At 33.4% G+C, this 21,815-nt stretch overlaps 2 protein-coding genes across 4 annotated transcripts in view; one reads left to right on the top strand and one right to left on the bottom strand.

Annotated features, from left to right (window-relative positions):
- The window catches only part of LOC127867835 (spastin-like), a 71,304-nt gene that overhangs the window by 16,664 nt on the left and 32,825 nt on the right, over nt 1–21,815 (top strand). The window lies entirely within an intron of this gene.
- Nucleotides 1,571–20,444, bottom strand: LOC127867832 (spastin-like). 3 transcript variants are annotated; one of them, XM_052409322.1, is made up of 13 exons: nt 20,170–20,444; nt 19,582–19,774; nt 18,542–19,366; nt 17,547–17,593; nt 16,882–17,008; nt 15,821–15,885; nt 9,748–9,894; nt 8,338–8,413; nt 7,912–8,003; nt 6,416–6,495; nt 6,058–6,180; nt 5,416–5,486; nt 1,571–4,118 (listed from the first exon to the last, which is right to left on the bottom strand). In XM_052409322.1, exons 3-13 carry the CDS (start codon nt 19,359–19,361, stop codon nt 3,955–3,957), a joined length of 1,812 nt encoding a protein of 603 aa, XP_052265282.1. In that variant the 5' UTR covers nt 19,362–19,366; nt 19,582–19,774; nt 20,170–20,444; the 3' UTR covers nt 1,571–3,954. The 3 variants fall into 3 exon arrangements, with proteins under 3 accessions (XP_052265282.1, XP_052265279.1, XP_052265280.1); XM_052409319.1 differs by having other exon boundaries at nt 19,582–19,641; XM_052409320.1 differs by lacking the exon at nt 20,170–20,444 and adding an exon at nt 19,933–20,122 and having other exon boundaries at nt 19,582–19,641.

The raw sequence follows: 21,815 nt of genomic DNA, 5'->3' as shown, positions 1-21,815 counted from the left end.
CTTTTATTTTGTATGTATGTAGTTTTGTTGCAGATATAACTTTCAAATTAAATTACATTTTACTGAAATTATTAGTAAACATATTTCAAACATGTTTCTTGGCAGGATCAAATTTATCGTTTAAATGTTACATTGTATAGGTATTATTGCATAAACTCTATCTATAATGCCCTCTGGCCGGGTCTAGAAACTTGGCAAAAGGAGGGCTTGAACGGGAGAAATCGTGTATTAACAAGGCGATTCACGTGGCGTTCAAGCCCTGTTATGTGTTTTTCATATCCATAAACTGGTCCACGTGCAGTAACTTCCCTTAGTAATGGCTGGATTCAATGACTTTATCATGAATTTTCTTAATATCTCCAAAGCATATATCGGGAACTGAATTAGCATCAGGTTCCCTATGCATGCAGGGATAAAGGCAATTAATATTTTAATCCACTTTTCAAATGATATCATCTGAACTCTCTTGACAACAGCTAGCTTCATTTTATTGGCAACCTCAATGAAGTTAAGGTTATTTACTCAACACTTTCAAAAGACTATGCTGTAAATGTAAGTGTTAATGTCCCTTCAATGTTCCTGCTGTATGCTTGAAATACTTCAGTGACAATATGTTGGAAGTATTAATTTTTAGAAAATTTAGTTCGAACGAAATAAGATAGACCTGTACGAAACTGTCGAAAGAAACATTTATAAAACAAAGACTTATTCTGACGATATATTTATCCGCCACGACCAGTAAATTCCAAAAAAAAATCATTATTTCTTACTTTCCGCGGCTGAATTTCAAATTTGCATTAATCCACTGTTTAAACACATTTTAAATCGAAAATTGCCTCGTCACTTATGTTGATGACCGAGTGAAGCATATGTAAAACACAACCTTCAACTGTATGACGTCATATGAAATAATCGAATTATTTTGTCGATGTGGAATGAATAAGACATATTGTTTTCAATGTTATTCAATGTTATTTTAATTTATTTTGGTATGTGTGAATTGTTTATTCAATAATAGCGAAAATACACACTTTCTCTGACATGATCATCTGTAAGCAGCACTCGGGCAGAAACGGATTTTGAGAGCGCCCGCAGATTATCATGCCCTCGAAAACGTGTATTATCCCTATATAAGTTAACATATACTCTAACAGTATAAATATCAACTTCAAATATATCTCTGTGGTTATAATAACATGTGACTGACAGAATATGTACAGTACACTATCAAAGCGAAGGAATGTTCGAGCGCGCTGTCTTTGGACAGCTCTTGTTAACCGGTATATTTATCTGCTTTTTATGCATTTTCATCTCTGGCATATATTTTCGATTACTTTTATGGAAAGATTACTTTTACAACAACATTGACGTATATATTTAGTTTCAGTTTGCTGTTGTTTTGCCGTTTTTAACAGTTTCTTAGTCGTATAAATGCGGCAAGTTTACCAACTCACACTTTCCTGGGTTCGCTTCTGTACCAATACTAACTGCACATACCCATGCCAGAAGCTGGCAACTGCATTTCTTGAATTGGCCATAGACGAGCTTTCATTGCCAACGTCTACATAAGTCAACAGATCAGTTTTTATTGTTTGTCATCAGAAATATCATGTAATCATAGAAGTATATAAAACAAACACATACGAAATAGACTTTCGAAACAATTTTGTTCTGCGGTTAGTCATAACAAACAAATCATTTCAGTGTTCATCCATTGGGTTCTTGTTGATTCAGCTGATCAGCAAATTTAAAAACACTGGCTTTTGAACAATAATCACCAAATGTTACAATAAAGTTCATCTTTCTATCAAAGAAAACCGTCTGCATGACTGACTGGTTATCCAGAAGTCTCGGTAGCATACGACATTTTTGTCCTTATGAATCTGATCACATGCTACGTAAATATGACCTTCTAAATCCAACTACAAACCTCCCGGATAAAACATAGATTCAGATTGCCTCAATTACACAACATACCTAATAGATTTTGAACGAAATTATAAATCTTAGGACTGACCTAGTGGAAAAACTGTTTCTTCCCAATAATAACTATCCCAAATGTCTAAAAGGAACATATTTGAGTTGCCAAACAATAAATTATATTGAGGCGTATTTCAATGAAACTATGTACATATACATAGTTATCAATCATGTTTAAACATTTGCTTAATGTATAATTTAATTGGATTACAAGATGAAACGGACAGAGAAAACACGTCATCAAATGGGGCATTGCTATTTTGTTTAATATTTTTACAGGCTGTTTGTTAGATTCAAGTCATAGCTGCTGATTAAACTATTAAGTATCTAATCACTGTACTAACAAAAACCAAAAAGATGCTTAAAGTAAAGGCACATTACTCAATGAAGAAAAAGCCGATTAAATAGTATCTTTTCAAATGACATAATTCTAAATCAAGCGGGAATATTTAAAGATGACGAAATTAGAATGCAAAACACAAAATTCGAGAATTGGTTAAAATATAAGCAATACACAATGGCGGTTTAGCAATTTTCGTCCGCTTTTGACACTTATTATCATAGGAAAATAAAGAAACATTGATACAACTTATGTTGATAATCAGTGAATTGTTTGTCTACTTCGATAGTTATCTAAGTATTTTATCAATTATTATCATTGAACTGGCAAATTTAATACTATTTATGTAACTTATCAGCGAATTCTATGTTGACATCTATTATTGCCTAATTTCCTATTTTCAATTAGTCGGTGTTTTACACTTGTATCATTTTGAACATGTTCAAAACGCAATTGTTATTGTGTAATAATCATCCTTCAGGCTCCAGTATCAAGTGATATTTCCAATTAATGTTCAAATAAGTTGTTTAATACATTCTGATTAATATGATTAATAGCTTCAGTATTATTTTTATTCTTTAGTGTTTAACTTGAATGCCATTTCTGCAAATCAACAAGACAATGCATATTATTATGTTAAAAGATGTTAAAAGATCATCTAAAGAGAGATTTTATTTGGTTAATACTATAATTAAATATAGTGTGAATAAAAGCAATGATGTTTTATATTCCAACAGGTTTTACATACAATATTATTACAGTTCAAGCACAATTATATATTTTTTGAAATTCACTTACTACTCAACTTACTTAGTTTCAAAAATGGACACAAATGAGATACAACACACATGTCTAAACATTTTCTCTACATATTTAAAATACATGTAGATTTAAAAAAAGAACTACAATGAAAAAAACATTTACGTTAACACCATGGAATGTAAACCATTAACATGAAAGAATACCATTTTGCGCAAACACAATAAACAATAACCACACATAGTTTTACAATAAACATTTCGTACTTTTTTTTAGAAAAAAAGTAGTTACAAAGTTGCTTGCACATAATGTTTTACAAAAGTATTGCTATTTGCTCGTGAATAATTTAAAGATAATTCCAAGTTATCCATGTAAGCGTTTCAATATAAAATGTGTTTAAATAACTTTATAAAATTATGAGTTTCACATATTTTTCAGACAACGAACATGTTTTAAGGTTATAAATTGAATAATTCCCAACCATTATAAGAACAATACATTATAATTAAGAAATATCATTAGGGAACATAATAACACTGCATAAAAAAGAATAATATGATAATGCAAATTTCTTTGCACAATATAGCAGTCTTATCAGAAGCGTTGATTTTTACATCTAGTTCAGAAATGAAAAATATAATTGTAGTTAATAAAAAGTGCATCTGATGTTAAGAGAGCTTTACGTGATACAATCAGACCTGTGTTTGTCTAAGGAAAAAACAACAAATACATACATGTGTTTTGATTCGGACTGTGTCCAAAAAAAAATTCTAACGAATAAACAACGGCCTGTAGTATCGCTGCTTTAGTGTATTTTTACTTATTTCTTGAGGCCCTGGTGTCACATATCAATCCAATAGCTCCCATTGATTGGCTCACATGCTAATGTCTCCAAAGTCGTTGTTCCACTCGAGATACCTATTGAGCGTATTCTCCTGCACGCTACGGCGAATCTTCTGTAGGGAGGCGCGGAAGTCATCCAAACTGATGGGCCGCACACCCCTTAGTGACACTTCCTGGACCTCGTCAGAGGACAAGTCTGCAGTGAAGTCAGTGGATACATATACCAAAGACATAATAATTTATTAACTACATTTTATCAGGGCAAGTAATTGAAGCAGAAATATATGCCATATTTAACATTACAATATATCAATATTTCACAAGCACATGGTGGCAGCATGAAATAATTGAATATTAACAGTGAAAACTTATTTATCTTAAACTAACACCTATTGTAACATATTGAAATCGATACACATTTACGTATAGAATGGGATTATTATGAAATAAGTCAAGACAATGAGTTTTATTGTTTGGTATATTTGATTGTTCTTCTTCCACAGTATACATTTGGTTGCATGTTGTCAGACGAACATAAATAAAATAGAACCTTAAGCACAGCAAAAACAAAAACGTCGATTATAGAGTTTCATTCAACAAGTAAATGTAATGTTTGTTTTTTATTTAAAAGGTTTAGCGGTAATAAAAGAAGGAAGACGTAAAAGAAAAAGAAAGAAATTTCGAAAGACGTATTTTATGCAAAAGAAAATACGACTAAGAGACATTGTGTAGATACGCAGATATCCGATCGCTCATTATTAATAATAAATGTGTGTACTGCATCAGCTCAATTATAAATGGTTAAGTCATAACGAATGCCGTTTCCGTATTGATTAGAAGATTCAATGTAGGGAAAGGAATATTTGGATGAAGTGTTTATAAATTGCGATTCAAATATTTACTTTCTGACTGAAATCGAGCGATAGTTATGAAACAGAGGCATTAGGGGGATGTTATAATTTTCATCTGGTCACTTATCACATTCTCATCTATTTATCGATCAATCGATCAGATTTCCACAAATAAAACACAACATAAATTAACATTATTTGAACATTACAAATGTGGTTTTGTAACGCGGAATATCATTATCCAGATAGATTAGGTGAAAGAGGTGAATGATCAAAATGTACAAAGCCAAAACGTGATCTCGTTACGAGTAAGAGATGGATAAAAGTCTGCAATCGCCCCCACGAACGACTCAAGGCTTGAAACGTTCAAGAACAAATACACAACTTTCGTCTGTACACATATTATAATGGTGACTTGAATCTTCAATGTGCAATTTGCCATCAAGTGACGTAGTAATTTTTTAGATTGTGGTACCTTGCAGTTGTCTATTAGTGGCAGATTCAACATGTATAAGTCCCGTTAATAGAGCGTTGTTAATTTTTGGTAATCAATTATCTTGAGTGTTTTATTTTTCAGAGGTCTACTTAATTGAGTGTTTTAAAATGGAATTGTTTAATTGGAAGCTTTCTTGGTGTATCTACCTCTTATAGGGCCGAGGGCTGCATCCTTGGCAAGACTGTTTAGATCACTGCCAGAGTACCCATTGGTAAGTCTGAGAAACATACAACAGAACCATGTGTCGGACAAAAGTTATAGATTAATAAAAATAAGAAAAAGATACTGTTAAGTATTTTTTATAACATGTATGCTGATTTTGGTTTCTAAACCTTTAGGGTTTTAAGCTGATACCATAAGGTGGAACCACTCATTCAGTATTGTATGATGTTCTTAGATTGATGACTCCAAAATGTCACGAATTTCTGCTACGCTTAATGGTTGCGCATTAAGAAAGTCAAATCTCAGGAAAACTTATGCATCTAAGATTTATACTGCATGTTATATAAATGCAACATTCAAACAATATTAGTCAATACATATAAACATATATTCCTTTTTAATGTATGTATGTATAAACAACTGTTATTTTAAGTATCAGCAAACTTAAAATGATTTATGGAATCTTTAGGAGAAATATAAGTAATGTCGAAAATCAATTTTCAGTAAAACCAAATTTGGCATTAATGTTTTTTAAAATCAACTGATTCGTAAAGTAAATTTGATTTTAATACGAATAAAACGTTTTGCGACCATTGAGCAAGATAGTACATGTTGATTTGACCTACTTAACCAGCTGTTCGAGTTCTCTGTCTGAAAGCGGGTTATTGTGTTTGTCCAAGAGATGACTCAGAAGACTGAGCCTCGTCTTTTCATTAGGCATGCTCACATATACACGCTTGCTGAAACGCCTGAATGGAAAGAATACAGCCTATTAAAACTGTATCCATTGTTCTCAAATAAATTCATTCAAGCATTGAGTTTGGGTCAAACATAACCCTTAAATTTGAAGAGAGTACACATTACTCTTGAATCATAGTGGAAAATAAATGTTTGAGACCAAATGTATAAATAGTATTGTCTTTAAAACCAACACAAAATATGCGCAAAATTTCAATGGTAAGGGTAAGCTAATGTAGCTCCAACCTGAGCACCGCATCATCAAGCTCCCAAGGTCTGTTGGTGGCCACCATGATAAGAACTCGGTCCTCGGAGGAATCTGCAACCTGTAAAAATGAGACTCAACAAAAATATTGGATGAAAGTACACCGCACACAGGGAACCAACCCTTTAATATGGGTGGAAAGTACACAGTTAACAGGGAACCAACACTTTAATATAGGAAGAAAGTACAGTTAACAGGGAACCAACACTTTAATACGGATAGAAAGTGCACAGTCCACAGGGAACCAACACTTTAATAAGAGTAAAAAGAGTGTCTATGTTTTGTCTGTTCAATATATTTTTCTCGTAAATAGTTGTATGAGGGTCGAGTTGATCCCACTCCAAACCGTACATAGTTTACACCTAATATATGCGCATTTAAATACATTTGTTGAATTTCACTATCAAAAGCTTTTACATTCCAATATTTGTTACTGTCAATTTTGACCTATTAAGTCGTTTATCACAGATGCTAGAAAAAAGATGAACATGCTACCAATCCTTTTGATTGATGCAAATGATATAAATAGTTAATGTCATTAAGTATTGAAATGCATTGATAGTTACGATTTTGAGTGTGAAGGTACATAACACCACTTCAGTATGGGATTAAAGTTCACTCTAAGCAGGCGCCCAATTTGTCAATATGGGTTGCAGTACACTGTATGCAGGACAGTTACCATTCAATACGAGGGGAAAGAACACTAAAAGCACGGGACCAATACTTTAAAATGGAGCGAAATTACAGGCAATGCATGTTGTGCCAGTAAGCACCATTTTGAGAGTTTAATAATAAATGTATCACTTGCGTCTTGGTTATTTGTTGAATGGAATTTTGAGAAAATTCGAGAAATGTTGCAAATGGTAACTTGAATGTTTACCGGTATACCAGTCAGATTCACACAATTTGAAAACAGATATGTTCCTAGCTCTGGTCGCCATTTTTTGTAGACAATTTTAAAAGGCGTGCGTTCTTTCTTCTTGAAGAATATTATCAATAGCTCTGTAAAAGTTAAGTTTTTTTTAAATTCTATGAGTGTTCGGACAAGCAGTGCGGTGTTGAATATGGCTGAAATGGGCTCGGAGGCGAAAATACTTTAGCATCAAACTCTTCAAACAAGCAATTATAAATGTTATACAGGAGCTGGTATAAAATCTGTTTTCACTACATTTAAAGAAGCTTCATGAATGATTATTTTGAAAAGTACTTTGTTTTAATGCATTGAGGTTCTCGTTTGGCTAACAACGGATCAATTTAGATGCCCGACCCTGAAAGGCGAAGAAGTGGAAAACTGTATTTTGCAACATAAGCCATGAGCATGGGACCAACATTTCAATACAGGTAAAGTAAAAAGCATGCACACGCCTGAATATTCAAACAGTTTCGATTATACTTAAGTAGCAAGCATGCAAATGCATATTCATGATAAAACAGTATAAGCGTCAATATTAAAATATTTCTGTATCAAAGTACTAACCCCATCAAACTGCAGTAGGAACTCAGTTTTGAGTCGTCTGCTGGCTTCATGCTCCCCCTGCTGACGCTGACACAGGATGGAGTCAACCTCATCTTCAAGAAAACATAACTTACATCAGTAAAACATAGCCTTATTCAGTTGTATAATTTACTTCAATGAAATACACAGTCTTATTTTTGCATTTTTTTTTTAATCTGAACAACTTTACAATGCAGTGAATCATAGTAATTTTGTATTATGTCCATTAGAATATGCTTTCATCAGCATGACTAGTTAAATTAACATTTAATAGTTTATGAATACATTTCTACTAGACTTGCAAACATAATGTAGTCGAATAAAGGCTTACTAATAAATCGCCTTCATACATTGTACTAAAACCATGTTTTGAAAGCTGGCTCAGCTGCCTGTGTTTCCCTGACATACCAATGAAGATGACTGAGGGTTGCAGATCCTTGGCGACAGCAAACATGGTTCTCACGAGCCTCTCTCCTTCACCATGCTTACAAACATACAAAACATAGCAGGTTAAAAATAATTACACATGGTGTAAATAAACGTTTTCATCGGTTACACATAAAACTCGGGGGTACAGTCAACTCGCCAATAGGGGGTCACACCAATAGAGAGTCACTATCGTGTATTTCATGAAAAAGTATAATCAAATCAAAAACAATTGTTGCATAGGGTGTCCCTTGGATAAATGTACAATTTTACAAATTTGTGAAAAGATGCTTCAACTGTTGATCTGACAGGGGAGATAATGTTGTAAACAGTGATCCTTTATTGGCGATAGTGAGTGCTTTTCTGTACATCATTTTATTATATAGGTTATATTTATTTATTTTCAATGAAACCTTTTTTAATCTGAAATATGGTTAAATGACAGCGTTATAAACTGTTTATTTTATAGTTATTGTGATCAAATGATATTTTTTTATTGTCGTACTTTCATTGGTCATTTTTGCAAAAAATCAGAAGTGTACTGCGGCAAAATAATAATACAGGAAAATGATATAATAGCATTTATTTTTTACCATCTTGTCATATATACACAAAAGCCAAAAGGACAAAATAAAGATGGAAATATTTAACGTTTGTTGACATGTGATTCTCTATTTCTAAGTTGATAGTAGCACATGAACGCATATGGGGTGAACATAAATTCACTCGTAGTAAACATGAGGTAAAGATAGGTAAACATTTGGTGTAAATCTCATGGTGTAAACATTGGTCCACAACCACCCCATCACACACGCACGCACGCACGCTCGCCCAAATGTGTGTTACACCATCTTCATTTGGTCATTTAAAAGGACATTAATCAATGGTACTTCACCGCCACAAAGCTCTTATAGATAAGTTAATAACTGAAGGATAGGGGTGTCAGACAATTTACTGCATCGACTTAATTAGATTTCGAAATCATGAGAATAAATAATTTATGTTTCCTGGACTTAAATGGCTATTGCTTTACAGGTATGGTATGTTAATGGACAATTTTGAAAAGTAACGCGAAATGAATTTCTCCGTGCTTTCATGGCCGACCCCTGCACAAGAGATAAACACAGGTAAATATTAAGCAAATATACAAAACACATGAGGTCAACATAGCTGCACATGTGTAAACTTATGTTCATCTGGGGTACACAAACATACACACACAGATACACCCACCAGCGCAGTTTTCATCCGAAATTGTGTTTATCCGAAAATAATGCCACATAGTGCAAGCGCTCATTAAAATATTACTTGTCTCCTTTTTCAGGGATGATAACTTTGTAACCTTACCCGAAACAAACGCACATAATATTATAAGCAAGTTGTGGTGCTTACCCACTTGGAAGTCAAACTTGAGGCACTAATATTGAAGAACGTAGCCCTTGACTCGTTTGCCACAGCTTTTGCCAGCATAGTTTTACCGTTCCCTGGGGGACCAAATAACAACATCCCCCGGGCAGGGGCTCTTAAGCCTTTGAACAACTGGAAATCAGCGACATACATCGAAATTTAATGAAGTTTTTTTTTATTTTTCTGAAGTCATTCTGTTTAATGTGATTACCAACTTGTGTTTGTTTTATTAAATTCTTCACGGAATAAATCGTTGTTTTGCATATGAATCGTATAACGAGAAATAAACTTTACATAAATTCATTGAAATATATTTGTATCGAGGTTGACATCAAAAACCTGGTCAAAATCGGTTTTGAATCGATAAAATAATATATAAATGATCATAAAAACATGCAATAGACGAAAATCATTGCAGCGTCGCGAGTTATGCAAATTATATCTATATTTAGCTTTCGCTAAACATTATTAGCATATGGAAGATAAATAAAAAGATTAAGCAAAAACGTAGCCTTGCAACTCAGTTTCCGTCTGTAACAGATGTATTTGCATTTGTTCTTACCTTCTCTCCGCTAAATTCCCCCGTATCCGCAATTTGGTTTGTTTAGGTTTGAATTAACGTGTCGAATCATGAATTTTAATTAGGTCGTTTTCGTACTTTACCGTACTCGACCCTAAAATAAAAATCGCTATATTGTTTGTTTTCAACCGATTTCAACCGATTTCAACCGGATTTTCAGTGATATCCTCAATAAAAACACTTTTTCTTACGATTCTACCCATATATATAGCTATGACCGGGGACTTTAAAGCTACTGTTAGATGAGTCACAAACATCTTAAACATCTTAACATTTTAAATCAGGAATTTACAGTATTGCATGTATACTGAAACCCACAGCCGGTCGGGTTGGAAACACATATCAATTTAAATGTACATTACATTCATATTGCTCTTTATTTATTAACTTGTAATATTTAATATTGATATCAGAATATTATGCACAGCAATATGAACATTTGTTTTTTTTAACATTCGCTCGACAAGTTGCCTATCGGAAACAAGGTTAAGTGTGTTATGTATCATTCATGTGTGTTCCACGTTTTTTTTTAAATATCGCATGTACCTTTAGAAAACTGAATTTTTTGTTTAAGTCTGTTTTGATTAACAGTCGCCTGACATTTTGACCTGTACAGAAACGAAAAAGTATTCATACATCTCTCATCACTTTTAATATTAATAACAAGTTTAATAATCATACTATATGTGCATGTCAATAAATTCTGTTTTCAAAGGGAGTTACGGATAGGTGAACAGATGTAAGGATTGACAAACAAATAGAATCAAGTTGTTAAGTTAGCACAATATAAAGTTTGTTTTCTACTGGAAGTAGCAGTAACCTGACATTTGACTATTGGAAATCCTATAGATGTATATGTATACCGAGTTTTATGATAATATGTCATGTTATTGTAGCTGTTTGTGAATTTTTTATTTTACGTTTTAGCGACATGAAAATTGACATCTCTCAGGATGCGTACATGATCTTCACGGAATGACTAAATAATATGATGTATGGATGGTAAACCTATAGTCCCATGCGATGAAGCCGGAATATAACATTGTTAAACTACCAGAAATTAAAGAGTTGAGAGATATTTGCACAACGCCATAGCATTCGGTATCTATAAGTAAATTTTTATCCCACTTTTACACTGAATTCGGTTGATTAAAGCCCCGTTGATTAAATTTCTGCTATAAACCACGGCACAAAATGACGTCATTTGTTCGACAAAATCACGTCATTAATCCAGCGAAATTATAAACCTCATTTTGTTTCATTTAAATGATTTACTGAATAAAAAGTGGGATAAATAGAATAATAGATTAGTGTTGATTATAGACCAGGTTTCTCATGCTCGGCACGAAAACGAAAGAGCACTCGCCAAGGCTCGTGCTTTTTGTTTTCTAAGCCTCGCATGATAAACCTGATCTATAATTAACACTTACCTATTATTCTCTATATACATAGCCTACAATACATAACAAACAGACAACACATATTATGAGTCCTAAAGTTGCAGAGGGGGTAATCACGTGATGATCTAAAGGATGTCAAGATGACGACGTCCGTGCCGAAACAGGCAATTTTCGCCGTTTTATACTCTTTATTACTTTTTTGTATTATTTGATGCCGCCCACTATCCAGCAATAGAAGCCAGAAAGTGAATAGCGTTTTATTTCGTAGTAATATTCGCTCTATATCTCGACTTTACCCTCCGCAAAATTTCTTAGCGGGAGCCTTTTGCCATGTAATTTGCAATATTTGCTGGGCTTCACTTATTGAATTACTCTCTTGCATACAAAAGATACATATTTATATTTAAAATCCGTATACGAGTATTCTTATTATGTTGATATAGAGGTCTGGTTTGGAGTGGACGTCTAAAGCCTGTTATATAAAGTTTCATTAACCAGAATTGTACATGATCTAAATGCGTTTCAGATTTGAAATGATCAAAAAGTGGTCTCGTTTGTAGTAAAAACTGAATTTCTTATTTGATATTTATCTTTGTTGGGCTCATGTAAGTCAGGGTATTCACACAGGTACCAAATATATATGCTTGTGCGTGTGTGTAAAAATTGGTTGGTATTTAGGCATTAATACAATACGTATAGTATGGCAAAATTTAAATGTCACGCTTAGTAGTTGATTTATTTTTCTATGTTTTGCTACACATATTTCAGGTAATGTTAGAATGTAAACACGTAAATGTTGTAAATAATGAGTATGTTTTCAAATATGAAACCGAACTTTCCAGGCGAATATGGAATCGAACTCAAACACGACGCGTCTTTGGACTGAGTGTGGCCGAAAGTTCCAGTCAAGAAATGGCCTCAGGCGTCTTGTAACACAAAGGACAAGCCCCATACCGGTGTTGCGGGAAGATGTTTTTGACAAGGACAAACTAAAAATGAACATATATTGCTAGCAATCATGTCAAAAAGATTTCGATGTGTTGGTGTCTTGTTAACGTGTTATATATTAGACAAGTTGCTACCAACTCTATTACTATTATTATTTGTGAATATGTTGTATGATGAATATTGGAGATGTTTTTTTTTTCGTTGTTTAAAGTCTATAACCTTGTGAGCATTATATTCATCTTTCAGACAGTGGGTGGTTTATAGGCATACGTTCTCACAAATGTATACAGCTAGCGCACAAGCTAAATAAGCTCGAGTGGTTGAAAATCTGACACCTGCTAACTCGTTACATCTTACATTCTTTTTGGTTTTTAAGAAATCATATTCACGGAGAGGCGGTCCGCTAGGCATGTTTCCAGAGTGGGAAACTGTTTGCGACACGCCGACAGGTAACATAACACGTGGAGGTTGTGCACAAGTCGAATCCATAAAACTGTATGTGTGACACGTGTTGCTCAAAGTTCACGTCGAAACATTGCCTCCAGGATGCCATGGATAGTGGGTTCGAGGGTCGTGCAGCGCATACCAATGCGGTAAAGCATCTACACATATCTTAATAGGCAAAAACAACAACATTAAAGCGCTAACATATATGCGCGTACTGTCAAAACTATGTATATGCCTCTGTCCTAATTGATGTTGACTGCTTCTTAATTATGAAGCTCTTATATATTGTTTAATTTATTGAAAATTGTGAGTATTGTTGATCTCTTATACATTGCTTTATGTGATTTAAAGTTGGGATTTAAAGTTAATCTCATTTATATATTGATTTACGTGATTTGAAACTGGGATTTACTGTTATATAACAAAATTGACAACCAACAATACTCAAATATTGTCTTTGAAGTCGTGTCGAATGTTTTTAAACCTCTTGTCAGTATTTAATGATTTTTTTTCTGATCGGTGTTAAATGTATCTGAAATACAACCCATGATATAGCTTGTTGTTTTAAATATTTAATAATATGTTGTGAATGAAGAAACGAATTAAAGTAACAAAACATAATATTTTCTTAATATATAACTTACACAGGCTGATAGCAAGATAATTTATTGTATATACATGTATATTATCGATTTCATCAAGTTCAAAAAAGTGTAATAGAATGTTCTCATGCCCTTTGATTAAGTTGTCTTGATTCAGTACCATTATTTTCTTCATTTGACATGTGGTCTTCTGTTACACATAGAAACTGCATTTCTGAAGTTCCAACATCGCCTTCGTTTCTGGATAATCTGTCGTATTTTAAGTATTTGAAGTCTTCAAACTCGTTACAGCATGCATAAACTGTTACTTTTATTTTGTCGTATAATCTTGTATTTCTTTCTTGCAAGGTGAAAACAAAGTTCTTTTCAGATTTGAATTTTCATTTTTGAAGGAGATTTGATAAATAAGTGTTTACGATGATATAAGATAGTGTCTTCTCCAGGCATCCTCGCAGTGGATGATGAATCTTGTTTGGCTTGGTCTTGATGTCAGAACCTATACTTTTGAACATGACCATTCTTCATTGCCATCGTCTGAAATAATTAAAATGTTGATCTTCAATCAGTTAAACAACTACTCCTTCATCTCGTCCAGGGACATGTTGATAGTATTTGTGTAACACAGATACGTTTTGTCGCAATAAACTCGTATATTTAATTGCATTATTTTTTCACAACAATGCGTAATTTTACCGGTCAAGCAACAAGGTGACAGCTATCATGGAAAAACAACGTATAAGGCCAAAGATATTATAAATCATGTCAATGTAATGCTTTAATTTGAATAAACTAACCACAGATCGTTTTGTTGTAATGTATGCATGACTAAAAAGCATTTATTTGTAAATTGACTATCGCTTATGGCGACATTAATATATATCATACTTTGTTTATGCTCTTCCTAATGAAGCCACTGCAGTATACCCGCTTGTAAAAATACTGATCCGTGTAAAATCTATTCGTACCAAGAGCTTTTCGTAAAAGTTATAGACTAAGACTGTTCATCACGAACGTATAAGTATTACCTTTTAAATGTTCAGTCATTAAATGACATTCTGAAGAACTCAATAAATCGTATCAGTTATTTAGGCCTCATTAATTGGAATTGTGTGTAGGTTACTGATTATTAATTAAGTAAAATGTTTATAAGGAAACATCGAATAATGAAATTTATATGAAAATATAATGCATGCATAGAATAAAGTGATTTTGTGTAAAATAAAGCGTGAATTTGTAACGGTGATTAATAAATTACAGACAAGAATAATTGTAACTTATTTATACTTACATCCCATGCAGTTATGATTTCTGTGGAAATAATTTGATCGGCCACAGGTTTTCCTGTAAAAAGGATAAAAAAGCTGAAAAGCATGCGTAATTTTGAAAAGAATGGGAGCGGCATTCAAACGTTATGTTTGGTTTTGGTTGATAAGAGCTTCTAGTTTCGTCCTTGTTAACATGTATATAGTCAAAATACTTCTATCATGTTTAATTTTACACCAGAAAAGCATTCAACGAGCTAACGTTTTTTTCGGCTAAAAACGGGATCCCTTTGTGATCATCTCAAAAGCGGGACCCATTTAGATCGTAAAACCTTTTAAGTTCTTACTACTTAAAAAAACGATTGGTACACATCTATTTTTTACAAAACACATAAAGAAACATTAAAAGAATACTCGTATATGGATTTTAAATACAAATATGTCTGTGTTGTATGCAGGACAGTAATTTAATAAGTGAAACCCAGCAAAGATCACAAAATGTATGGATAAAGGCTCCCGCTTAGACATTATGCGGAGGGTCAAGTCGAGATATCGAGCGAATATATTACTATGATATAAACGCTAATCACTTACTTGCTGAAATGGCTGGAAAGTGAGCGGCATCAAATAATTAAATAAAAGTAATAAAGGGTATAAAACTGTGAAAAATACCTGCTTCGGCACGGACGTCGCCATCTTGACTTCCTTAAGATCATCACGTGATTACCCCCTCTGAAGTAAACTAAGTGTTACAAATACTTTTTATTGAATAATGTTACGGTGATTGCAAAGTTGTGATGTGTAGCGAGTTTTACAGACCTCGGGTCTCAAGGCTGGTAGTACGACGATCTCCTGTAAGGCTTGCTTGGCAGTGTCCTGGCCAGCTACACACACACGTATACAAGTATTTTGTGAGCTTTTGAATAGAATCTTTTATAAAATTTCAAACACAAAGTATGTTTTTTAAATCGACCATATTAAATGGAAAGATCTAGGCTCGAATAAATTTGATGGGTACAGCTAAAAGGGGGCAAAGTGGAAAGCGACACCACTGCGTAGACATTTTTAAATGATTTGCTTAATTGTGAGAATCTCGTATAATTGCATTTAAGGCATGACTCAATATTATATGATTTACAATCGAAAAAAAAAACAACATTTCTTTCTGAAGATTTTAACATTTGTAGCTTAACTGAGCAAGAAGTGCTTAACGTAAGATATTGTGATCAATATATGGCCAGCGTCTGGCATCGTGCGGTGTCCGATGTGCGATGTGTGGTGTCTGTCGTCAACTTTAAGTTTATCTCTCCAGAGGACACATTTTGCATCCAATCTTGATGAGATTTTGTCAGACTGTTTATCAAAACAATATTTAGAAAGAGTTTGCATCTAATTCACATGCGTCCAAAAGAAAGGTCATCCGCTTACACGTTTTACCATACAAGAAAGCAAATAATGACTCGATCTTGATGAAACTTGGTAAGGTTTATTTTCATAATATCTGTACGGAGTGGCTCACTTGCGTCGTAAAAAAACTTGGTTAGCAGGTCAAATCAGAAAAAAATGTTTCCACTCTTAATTCCATAATTTATGATTGAATCTTAATGAAACTAAGTCACCATGTTTATCATAAAAATATTAAGAATGTGAGATCATTTCTTTAAAAAAAACTAGGACACCAGGTTAAATCTTAGAAAGAAAAACTCTAGAGGCAACATTTATGACTTTAGCGGTTGACTCAAACTTATTTATTTTGACAATTTTGAATGATTATTGTTTTTAATTTAGAAAGAATGAAATATTTGATCAGAAACTCATACTTGGGTTCCACATTAAATAATATGTCCCTTAGGGGCATTGTGAATAGCGGTCCAGTTTACCTATATCCTGAAATGTGACTCGGGGACCGGAGTCCATGATTTCATTGATGATTTTCTCAGCCAAATCTGTGTCGATTCCTTTCAACTTCAGGTTATTGATAACCCTGGCATTCCTTTCAGGGACGGACTGAATGTTGCGTGAGGATATAAATATGGCATAAGCATATATTAGACCTAAACATTAGCCATCAGAAACACTGAATGCCAGTTTGATAATTTGTAATTATATCACATTATTTCCATCTGATAAAGGTGAGTTAAGTCAGATCACTTACAAGCTACTATTTTGCACATTTGTGAAAATGACTGACCATCCTGTGTTTCATATAATACAACAGTAAACGCGGTGGTTGAGACAGATTGAAATTTGCAGTGCTTTACGAGTCCATGATATTACTAAATTTCACTTAACAATCTGCATCATGTTTGTAAATAATCATTCTTTAACAACGAAACTTTCATCCCGATCGTATAGTTATTTACGTAGTGCTCCTACCATATGATGCTGGATTCATGCTTACATGAAACGTTGAAAGGGGAGATCGTTGTGATACATTTGAAAGACAGATTTGATATAACGGAAAAAGTGATTATAAAAATAATTACAAAAGTCGGCGACTATTCATAACATGACAACTAATTGAACTTGAGTTCAGTTTGCTTACTTTTTTATCCGAATTCTGCCTATCAAGACCCCGACCATCGGGCACGTCTGTAAGAAAAGAAAACGGAAGTTAATATTGTTAGATGTTTATTGTAAGAAGTATTGAGTTTAAGTTGTTATTAAGGTAAGCATGCCGTTCATTTCATTTGCTTAAAATACGCCCATTATCAAGCTCAAATTAAACAAATGTTTTCAGAGGAATACTTCTTATTTACAGTTTCAGTTCTTTAAAGTATTTGTATTATCCCAATCAAAGCGCGAGTATATTTTCTAATTATTTAACTTTCTTCAGTGAATGTTTCTTCGTTTTATTCATCGCAATCGACCATAACCGAATGTGCACGCCATTTTGTTCAGTGAACGTCAAACTATCGGATCCTTTTCAGATAAAATAAAATCAGCCGCGGCCAAAGGTATTTTATCAAAAAAATGCTTGAATTCATAGGATGACAATCTGGATGTCGGATACACTTGTGGTTTAAATGTCAGGATTTTTTTATCTGACACCAACATGTACATTTTTGACGGAATACTTTTAAATCAATAGTTGATGGAAAAATACAAATATTATTTAATTATTTAATATCAAAATATATATTTAAAGTTAATATTTCAAATCATGTACAGTTTTAGAATAAAATCTGAAAGTTATCAATCTAATCTGAGTAACGACCAGGTTGTAAAGTTTATACTTTAATAATAAAAATATTATTTATTTATACCCATGTTTTTGTAATTTAGTGACGACACTTGTAGTTAGTATCAGCTTTAAGACCTCTCCTTCAGGATCGATTAACTTTAATTTAATTTTCCATATAGAATTGATTGTCATCGTATATATTCGAGTTTATTTAATAGTAGGACATAGTATTACTCAACCCCTCGTCATCGCACGTACAATATTAATAACTATGTCTTTCTATTTAGCAAAAACGGAAACCTTATCAATTTACTCATAAATGCCCAACAGATGAAGTTTTACATATCGTAACTTGCCTTTTTGTTCTGCATTTTTGTCAACTGAATCTTTGCATTTTGCATTATTGTCTAAAGAGTCTTCGCTTTCCGTTTTTGCGACAAAGAGACATTTCAGACAGAAGTCCCAGGACCTGTTTCCTGCTCTCCACTTCTGCTCGCCAAGTCGTGTCTTTGCTTTCCGTATAACCTCGGAAGGCTCGTTGTGGCGCATGCCATCGACGCACTGATACATCTTCAGAGATTGCGTTTTCAGATCCATGTCTAATGTGTCCTCCATTATCGTTCGAGTAGAGAATAAACTGTGAGATCCGTAATGAATGACAGTTATAGTTTTGTGTTCTTCGTCAAATTCCGTCAGTATGCCTTGATGGTTGATTCCATAATATGTGAATTCTACAATTGAGCCTTTCTCGAGATCACACCAGCCGTATACATAATGTAGTTGCAGTTTTCCATAAGCCGTCGGATGTGTCCATTCTACATGTTTCCCCACTTTTGCCCACTCCACAAAATGGAGTGATCTGTTGTGACTCATATGATGGCGTTTCTCGCCCACCCTGCTTCGGGCTCTTTTTACAACTGTGTCCGACTCAAGTGCTCTGCTTTCGAAAAACATGACATAAACTTTATGAATTCTTAGATTAAAACCTTTGCTCTCCTCCGTGATTGTCCTTTTTTCGAACAACGAATCAGCTCCATAATGTATAACATCCAAAGAGCCTTCGTGTTCATTTTTCTGCGTAATTTTAACTACGATGCCTTCGTGAGAGAGCCCCCAATATTTGTAGACAATGACATCACCAACCTGTATTTGGCCAATGTTCCTGATAAGCCGCATTGTCCCTGTAACGGGAATATCAATCAACGTTGTAAAAAAGATTTGAAACAACAATATCTGTTCATTTTATTAGATTTCTCGCGCATGTTATATTTAAAAAGATACATATTGCATTATATCCGTCGTACACTACATAGCCACCAAAATATGTACTGTGATATTTAATAACAACAGATAAATAACTTAGACATATAACCAATGACAAATACAACTATCTTACCTTGCTATGTTGTTGTTGATCAACTTATTTTGCCAACTTATTGCTTTCCAAGTTGACCGCCTAATAACATATTGCAAAATCTGGTATTGTAATATAACACGGAAATGTGTGTGACGTAAAATAGCTGGTGCTCTTAACAGATAAAACATTTGTATTGAACGCGCGCTGATAATGCTTCGAGTGTCGTATTTACCTATTCAAAATATGACAATCGTTATTCAACTGTTTATATATGTTATTGAAACCAAACACGTCTGAACATGTGTAAGGTTTGCAACTGTGTAAAAATTGCAACATTGTTTAAAGCATTAACTGTAAACAAAACAATAATGGTTAACATATTATAATTACCGATTACTTGGCCGCTTAACCGAAAATCCTCAAAGTGTTAGTAATAATTAACATTAGTCATATTACATGTACGTGTGCTCTCTTCAAAATCGAAAGTAGAAAGTTATGGCTGCGGTCTGTTGACAAACACCTGAGACACTACAGGTAACCAGAAACAAACATCAAAACAACCTAATTAATCTTAAATATGCAATGCAATTATAAATGAGTACATGCGTCCAATCTATCCAATCTTACCGATTACTTAGCCGCTCAACCGAAAATCCTCAAAGTGTTAGAAATAATTCACATTAGTCATATTACATGTACGTGTGCTCTCTTCAAAATCGAAAGTAAGTTATGGCTGTGGTCTGTTGACAAACACCTGAGACACTACAGGACACCAGAAACAAACATCAAAACAACCTAATTAATCTTAAATATGCAATGCAATTACAAATGAGTACATGCGTCCAATCTTATGTTATAATTAACATCCCCAATGCGTTATTACACACCACAATACACTTCAAGTCACCACATGACTCCCAAAGACACACCAATTCACTCTATTTAGAAGTATCGCTTGTTAAACATTATATAATTATATATAAAACAACAAACTGCATGCTTAAATAAATAACGATAAAACCATTGTGTTATTGAAGTCTAAAGATTGTTAAATAACGAGATCAAACAATGATTGAAGGTTTAATTACTGATCTGTCGTTACACTTGGAAAATAAAATAACGCGTACCTTTATATTGAGCACTGCCACTATGACAATTAAATATTTTTTTAAATTTATTTTTTAAATGTTGAAATCACATTTTAAAAGGGATTCAATTTCTCTTAACAATTCACGAGCTGAATAAACAGTAGATAATCTTTATTTATTAATATTATTTACCGTAAAGGTAATTGCAATTTTATGTTTTAAAAGAATTGTATGTTAACTACATGATTATATTCTTCATTATATTTTTCAATACTTATATTTAACTTAGTGTTTATATTTATTTCGCATTTGCTAGAAAGCTTAATCTTTACAACATAAACATAACATTTTTACAAGAACATTACAGTTCAAACGCAATTAAATCTTTATTAAAGTACACACACTTACTCAAATTACTTATTTACAAAATTGACAAGTATATGGAAATACATACAAATGGGTAATTATGAATAACTAATGGCACCAAGTGAAGAGTTAGGTCGTATGTTTGATTAATCCTAATGATTACATAATTATTACTTCAAGAGTTATTCACACTATAAAACTCTATCGTATAATAACAAAAGGAAAGCTATTTAGCAGATTGTTTATCATCAGTATATATCTTTAGGCGTTGCTTTGAAGAATACATTTCAGAATAATTATTTTAAAATGAATTTAAAACAACTCGAGCTTTGATTTAAACTAATCAACATGTCTGTAAAACAGTATTTGTAAATACATTGGAAATATTTATCGATAATGGAGCGTTCATGGTGAGAATGATACAGTAATATCACTGCGGTCCGTAAACAAACGCATACTTTCTTCGGGCAAGCTGGTTGAACATATATATATATATATACAATGTATATTAGTAGCTGAAAACTGCCCTGGTTGAATCAGACTTAGGGGAGAAACGCCGCAGAATGGAGTGAATGACCACTCCCCGCACAAGTTATGTTGGCGGATCGGTTTATTGAACCCGAGATCCTGTAATGTGTAGCTACGCTCTACAAACTAAGAAAGCCGGCTCGGCTTTTGAAGCTTTATCACATCCTTGATCACATTTCATATAAACATACCCCGACATCAACCGTCAGACTTCTCAGAGTAAACATATAGAAAAAAAACAGACATATTTTTAAGACTTATATACATATGAGCATCGTCTGTAATACATAC

This window comes from Dreissena polymorpha, chromosome 2 (assembly GCF_020536995.1).
Source record: "Dreissena polymorpha isolate Duluth1 chromosome 2, UMN_Dpol_1.0, whole genome shotgun sequence".
In the NCBI taxonomy this organism is placed as follows: Eukaryota; Metazoa; Mollusca; class Bivalvia; order Myida; family Dreissenidae; genus Dreissena; species Dreissena polymorpha.
Note: the sequence above shows the minus strand (reverse complement) of the source record. Positions and strands in the feature narration are given on the sequence as shown.